The sequence below is a fragment of the Haliotis rufescens genome, unplaced genomic scaffold (assembly GCF_023055435.1).
Source record: "Haliotis rufescens isolate VD_foot unplaced genomic scaffold, xgHalRufe1.0.p SCAF_2, whole genome shotgun sequence".
NCBI lineage: Eukaryota > Metazoa > Mollusca > Gastropoda > Lepetellida > Haliotidae > Haliotis > Haliotis rufescens.
Window position 1 is genome coordinate 43,846,881 of NW_025963890.1, and position 7,530 is coordinate 43,854,410.

The following is a 7,530-nucleotide window of genomic DNA, read 5'->3' on the forward strand; positions in this document are numbered from 1 at the left end:
TGAATGATGTATATATAATCGTATGATGACAGCTAGTTGTATTTGTCACAGGAACACTACTTGTTTCACAGTGTCTTTAGAATTAGACATGTAGCCTTGCTGTCTTCATTGACCATCTCTCACAGAACGCATGCTGTACTGGGACCTGCGTGCTACTGGACAACAACGGAGCCTATGGACGAGGTCGATCTCAAGTGTGTTTCAACAGAATGAATGAGATTTGAGTAAGATGTAGTTGTAGTTTAGTGTCATTTATAGCTCAAATGGATAGAATTATTATTAAACCGCCCGCTTGTTATAACAAAAATGAGCGGGACACTGTAACTTGATAATGCCCTCATATTGCGTGACGACGGACCATTATTACGCCCGTTGTTAGGTGACGTCATAGGATAAGGAAAGGTGTCGTTACTTTTAATAGTGACGTCATCTGGCTTGTTCTATGACGTTTCCATATTTGTAAAAGTGGGTCAGTGACATTCATGTTGATTGCAGTAAATGTTTTCCATCCATTTTTAGCTATAATAACGCTAACGCTAATTTTCAGGGCATTATCATTTGCAGGAACCCTCGGTCTTTTCAACTGCCCTCCTTCGTAGGGCAGTTAATCGAGGACCTCGGGCTTCTGCAAATGACAGTGTCACGAAAAATAGCGTTACCCTTATAATAACCGCAACATTCCATGCGAGAATGCTTTGTAATAATTTACTTCCAACACATGCCTGTTACAAGTTTACGTTGTTGGCACTAAGCCAGGTTTATACTGTCTACCAATGTTGGTAACCAGACAAGCGTGACCATGATTCGACCACAACGTCGAAAGTCGACACAATTCGATTAATATTCTATATGTTCCAGGACGTTATTTTCATTTTCGTATTTTCTTCGGAGTGGTTGTTGTGAACTTCATGCATTTATATGCGGATTATGGCAGGTTCAAATCTACATATTCAGCGATCGTCCTGATGTCTATTTATGTGGCTGATTCTAAGGAATTGAGTTTATATTTAACCATGACACGCCATGAGGTTTGGGAGGCTATTTCATAGGTAAGGAATGTGTTGGTGTCATATTGGACTGGAACGTCGGACTGTTAAGACCCTGCACGTAAGTTTGTTACGAAGGAATCATCACATATGACAAGCAAACACTGTTTGTCCATATCATAGCTGTATAATTAACTGCCTCAAATGTAAAATGTGTTTTTTATATTTGTCTTTTTGACCGACTGGACAAGATGTCATAGAAGCGTTATATGTATAAGGGTCCCCAACAAAGTGTTATTGAAATTATTATATTGCTTCAAGCTTTTTTGACGCAAACTTACTTCAAGTATGATTTAAGCTGTCTTCAAAACGTCAGCGTTGATATACGTCAGGCTATACATGTAATCTGGTTTCGCTTCAGGTGTTAAAACTTTTACAACAATGGGCCAAGCGCGACTGCTTTTAATATTGACAGGTAAGTGTTGATGATGATATATAGCGACGTGCATGCACGTGTGTGTGTGTGGCTGCTTGTACTAGTCCGGACTGATGCCGATTTATAGTGCTAGCACACTGAGATACCATGCCGCAGTTTAACATGAATACCCTACTCAGAAACAGTATACTGACTCCGAGCCGACCAGTCCTTGTTATATCCTATATATTCCATTGTTAAAGTTTATGTTAACAATTTAAGCGTTGTATCGGAATCATATGTACTGGTCCTGTCGTTTATACCGGTCCTATACCGAGCGCCAGACAGGGTAACAACAAGTACCATCTTTTAACGTCATTTGGTATGACGCGGCCGGGGATCGAACCCCGGACCTTCCGTTATCCGGGCGGACGCTCTACCACTAGACCACGGAGGCGGTCTTATGATCATGTAATAGAATGGAAAATCGATTATGTAGAATTAATGAGTGAGTGATTATTTATATGCAAATGTTCATGAAAAAAGTTTCATGGGATCCATGGTTTAGACCTTGGTTTTTCCTCAAGTTCAGCAATGGCAATACGTCAATCTGACAGTATAAGGGTATATTTACCTCAATGATTGAAACTTCATTGATGGAAGTTGAGGGACGTCCAGACCTCGGGTCATCATCAAGGCGTGTTCTTCCAGCTTAAACGTGTGGAATAGCTGGGGCACTTATCACAATACACTTCTGACATGCGGTCATGGGAGTATTTCTCTCTAAAGTCAAAGACTTGATGAATGCTCGGTACTCGTTCTGTTCCATTTCTGTGTCCACTTGGACCCCTATCATGTTCAACTGGCTGTCATTAAAATAAAAGTGGCCTCAATAGATCAAATTCACTTGCAATGAACTACTCAAACTGCTACATGGACTAGTCAGGCTTAGGACAACAACTAAAGACGCCATAACGAATTTATTATGCCAAACAAATTTCACTATTGGGTATCTTGGTCGCACATGTCATGTCAAAATGAAAACCTAACACTTATAACCGGTATAAACGACAGGAACAGTACATATGTTTCCGATACAACTCTTTAATGTTAGCATAAACGTTAACAATGAAATATATAATGCGCACAATGTGAACGTTTAAAGTATTATAACTAAAATGGATAGAATTATCATGCAAATGCCCGCATATTATCAGAAATCTGAGGGCTCCTAATTTGACAGCAGTCCGCTTTACCGTAACGACGGGCTGCTGTTTATTCTATTGCTATGTGACGTCATTGACGTCACATTTTTTTGTTTGTGACGTCATCCTATATTATGTTCTTTGACGTTACTATTTGTAACTCAGTGACCTCCGTTGTAGGATTTTTTTTCTGTATCTTTTATAAATAAAGTCACGAAGGTCGATTCTTTGAAAATGATTTTCTTTGCGCATCACAATTAATTAAAATCAAAACACAAAACAGTGTCGAATAATGATTTTCTGTACCAGACTTTTCATGTGAAATATGTGAGGCGGCTGTTTGAAAATCCAAAATAGCTGTTACTGACGGAGTCTTCTCATATTAGGTCAGGAATAGCCATCTTTGATTTATACTGACGGTATAGGGGCTCATATGGGGTCAGTAGTTCTGCCTTCTGATTGGTCAATCTCACTTTAAGGCATAATAAAGGGTGCTGTGTTGTCGCCTGGTTGTCTGATGTGTTTCCAGGCCGCCGTCATGTGGCAGGGGTACTGCTGTGTTGTGTTGTCGCCTGGTTGTCTGATGTGTTTCCAGGCCGCCGTCATGTGGCAGGGGTACTGCTGTGTTGTCGCCTGGTTGTCTGATGTGTTTCCAGGCCGCCGTCGTGTGGCAGGGGTACTGCTGTGTTGTGTTGTCGCCTGGTTGTCTGATGTGTTTCCAGGCCGCCGTCATGTGGCAGGGGTACTGCTGTGTTGTGTTGTCGCCTGGTTGTCTGCTGTGTTTCCAGGCCGCCGTCGTGTGGCAGGGGTACTGCTGTGTTGTCGCCTGGTTGTCTGATGTGTTTCCAGGCCGCCGTCGTGTGGCAGGGGTACTGCTGTGTTGTGTTGTCGCCTGGTTGTCTGATATGTTTCCAGGCCGCCGTCGTGTGGCAGGGGTACTGCTGTGCTGTGTTGTCGCCTGGTTGTCTGATGTGTTTCCAGGCCGCCGTCATGGGGTTGTCGTGTGGCAGGGGTACTGCTGTGTTGTGTTGTCGCCTGGTTGTCTGATGTGTTTCCAGGCCGCCGTCGTGTGGCAGGGGTACTGCTGTGCTGTGTTGTCGCCTGGTTGTCTGATGTGTTTCCAGGCCGCCGTCATGGGGTTGTCGTGTGGCAGGGGTACTGCTGTGTTGTCGCCTGGTTGTCTGATGTGTTTCCAGGCCGCCGTCATGGGGCAGGGGTACTGCTGTGCTGTGTTGTCGCCTGGTTGTCTGATGTGTTTCCAGGCCGCCGTCATGGGGCAGGGGTACTGCTGTGCTGTGTTGTCGCCTGGTTGTCTGATGTGTTTCCAGGCCGCCGTCGTGTGGCAGGGGTACTGTTGTGTTGTCGCCTGGTTGTCTGCTGTGTTTCCAGGCCGCCGTCGTGTGGCAGGGGTACTGCTGTGTTGTCGCCTGGTTGTCTGATGTGTTTCCAGGCCGCCGTCGTGTGGCAGGGGTACTGCTGTGCTGTGTTGTCGCCTGGTTGTCTGATGTGTTTCCAGGCCGCCGTCATGGGGCAGGGGTACTGCTGTGCTGCGTCAGGCAATAGGAACCTACTTCTTTGTGCAAATTGTTTGCATGGCGGATGTTACCTGTAGGGCAGCATATGCTTACCCTTTTCGAGAACCCCTGGTGTCACCACTCATTTTCCGTGGTCCATTCATATAGCCTTCACAGCTATTTGTCCTTTACGCCAGATTGAATATCTTAAGGTGGATAATCTAGATTAGTTATTCTCTTGTATTGACAATTAATATTATTCATTTGATAATTCGTATTATTCTAACTGGACCATATCAGAATACTAACTACAAATGCGGTTGCATGACACATAACGAGTGGTTTTAAATTCATAATGTTTTTGTCTTTCAGTTGGATTACTTTGGAATTTGAGCAGTGTAAGTAGTCGGCTTTAAAACATATTGTTATAAGGTAAAAGTGCATTCCCAAAACCTTAGGAAATTATAACAAAGTCACCCTTTAAATTGATGGTTATAGCTTAAACAAAAGGAAGACAAAGTGCCGCCAATTTGGCGCAAACAAGCAGGAAATCAAGAGGGCGATGACAGATACACGATATTTAGGAATAGCTTCGGAGTTGTTGTCACCAATTAATCAATAGACATGTGTAATCGGTTAGTTGGTTCTAGTGGTTTCCCGATCACGACACAAACACGAGTTCATGGTCTGATATTGTTCTTAACCAATAAAACTGATATATGCGGACATATGACAAAGACAGGCCAGGCCCGAACACTGTAAAATGATACCGTCAACATTAGGAGAGGAGAGTGCGGCTTTGAAGTCGATCGAGTGGAACTCCGATCGTTCTAAGTTCCCCACTCAGTGACGAGCCTGGTCGGTTTGATCCTGTATTGACAGACGGACTGAAGAGACAGTAAAACTAATGTGAGCATAAAGCCTGGGGTTGCGTTTCTTTAGGATGCGAGTATGACTGCTGATGGAGACAATTCGGAGTACGCGTTGATAGACCAATCACTCCTTGACTTTGATGACCCGATGCTGACCAGGCAAGCTGTAAAGGTATGGCTTAACTGACCATGACGACACGGAAAAACAATACGTTTAGGTAACTGTAGAAGGTCCCCCTGGACGCCCTAACGCAGTTACGACAATATACAACGAACGCGTTATTGATAACTGTTTGTAGCACTGATGTCTATACGCACACATGCACCTGGACAGTGAGTGTGAATTATAGGTGATCAGGACAGCTTTCAGTTTCATTACAGTCTGAATATACCAAGAATGGGTTTCCCACAAATTACATATATTGGGAATCAAACACAGGCCTTATGTGTGACGAGCCAACGCTGACCACTAGGCTACCCTACTAATGACACACACGGGGATGCAAACATTAGTGAACTGAACGGCCTTGAGCTCAGAAAATGGGCACATTTCCGAACACAGTCTATCATTTGTTTAACAGTTCTAGTCAGTTGGCAATCAGCGGAAAAGAGGCTTAGTTTAGATTTTCGCTCCCACATTTTCCTGTATACCTTAAACCTTTTCTATTGCATAAAGGACGTATCTGTACACAATTTTCATTGGGTAGTAAGCTTGCAAGTGTGTGCGTGAAGTTTCAGGGGGTCAAAATTGCATTAATTGAAGGAAAAATGCATAATTTGACAAACTTGGCTGTAACATTTTTATTAAGTCATTAAACTATCCAAATTATGTTTTTGATTACAGGTAATGTGTTCGGTTATCTGAATTTGGCAAACATTCTATGTGTCAGTTATTCATGTTATTTTTAAATTACTTAAATTAGTGGAAATCATTACATATAATTCCAGGGAAAGGTATACCAGTTACTAGCCTTGGGCAATAGCATCAACGCCTCAATCACAAGGGAAGATTACCAAAGACAGAAAACGAATCTGATAGACGTTATCAATACGAATGCCATTTTCCAAGAGGCTTACCTTGACGCGTCAGAAGAGAAGCGAGAACGCGTCAGAACCAGAGGGAGGTCATACGGCTTGACAGATGAGGAATCTTTGGCTGTCATGGTGTATACATCCACTTCAGTGAATGGGGAATTCAACATGGTTTTAAGAGATGGTATTCGACACAAATATGACATACCCCATCAAGTCCTTCATTACCATGTTATCAGCGCATTAGAAAGGTTACGTGTGTCACAAACGCTCCCTCGTGTTTTGTACAGAGGTGACCAAAATTCCTATCAGCACTTAAGCCAAGGAGACAAAGTACAACTTGCAGGATTTACCTCAGCCGTATATAATCTCAGAATAGCAAACAGAATCCGCAAAGATGGTGGGGCGTTATTTGTGTTGAAGGGTGTTGGTTTCGGGGCAGCTATAACAAAGTTGTCTCTTTATCCCGACGAAGCTGAGATCCTAATTCCACCGTATGAATCTTTTAAAATTACCAAAGTTGCAAAAGATGCCAAAGGTCCGGTTATTGAACTAACTAGCATTGGGGAGACGTGTGGCAGAAAGAGTCCACAGACAGGATGCCAGTGTTGTAGACAATCAGCGGAGGAGATTTTCAGCATAGCCTATCAAGACTTGGGAATATTCCCCGTTGTTGTAGCATTGCTCATACTTACTGTAGGTGCTATATATATATGTCCTTGATATATTCGTTCTGTAAGGAGTCTTCGTCCAATATTTCGTAGATCATGCTTAGGCGGGACTGGCTATATGTGTTGTTAATGCAAATTTCCACCTGGAAAACATACCGTATTCAACGTAATAAGCGCCCAGGGCGCTCTCAAAATTAGAAAGAGGGAGCGCTTATTAGAATATTATTGTGAGTTGAAAGGTCGTACATTTCGTGGTTTATGCTAAACAGCCTGAAATGTTTACATACGACAGATATTTTTCAAGAATTTAATTGCCCATAATAAAGGGTGATATAATCCACGAGTGCGTATTATACACGAATAAATAAGGCTTGTGTACATTTATCAATCGGAAGGGGTGCTGATTGGGATTGTTCACTGGCCAACATATAAGCAAATATCGCCATGGGCGCTTATTAGAGCGGGGCTCTTATTACGTCGAATACGGTACTTTAGATAACTTGATTCAGTGACGCAATTCCAGGTGTGCAGTTGGAGATAACTGTCAGTTGTAAATGCTCGTTGCTTGTGGATCTCATTAATGGAGCCTTTCACGTTAACTGCGGGAGTAGTTATTGATTCAAATTTACGTTAAGTTTAAACACATGCTTATGATATATATTCAGAGTCGAACAATGGACTCCGATTTTAGCAGATTTCTTTGGAAAGGGTTTAGTTGATTATAATTCTTTATTTAAGCTGTTAACATTATATATTATCTCGCAAAACGGTTTAATGCGATTAATGTGATATTTATATATGCACGTATTGAATATATTTTGTTTTGCATGTTTCT

The 7,530-nt window shown here is 42.5% G+C and overlaps 1 protein-coding gene across 1 annotated transcript; it reads left to right on the forward strand.

The window, feature by feature from the left end:
- The first annotated feature begins 1,022 nt into the window (after positions 1–1,022).
- On the forward strand, positions 1,023–6,970 carry LOC124153045 (ecto-ADP-ribosyltransferase 5-like). The gene is made up of 4 exons (XM_046526155.1): positions 1,023–1,107; positions 1,408–1,461; positions 4,493–4,518; positions 5,941–6,970. The coding sequence occupies exons 2-4, from the start codon at positions 1,428–1,430 to the stop codon at positions 6,745–6,747; spliced, it is 867 nt and encodes a 288-aa protein (XP_046382111.1). The 5' UTR covers positions 1,023–1,107; positions 1,408–1,427; the 3' UTR covers positions 6,748–6,970.
- The last annotated feature ends 560 nt before the right edge of the window (positions 6,971–7,530 follow it).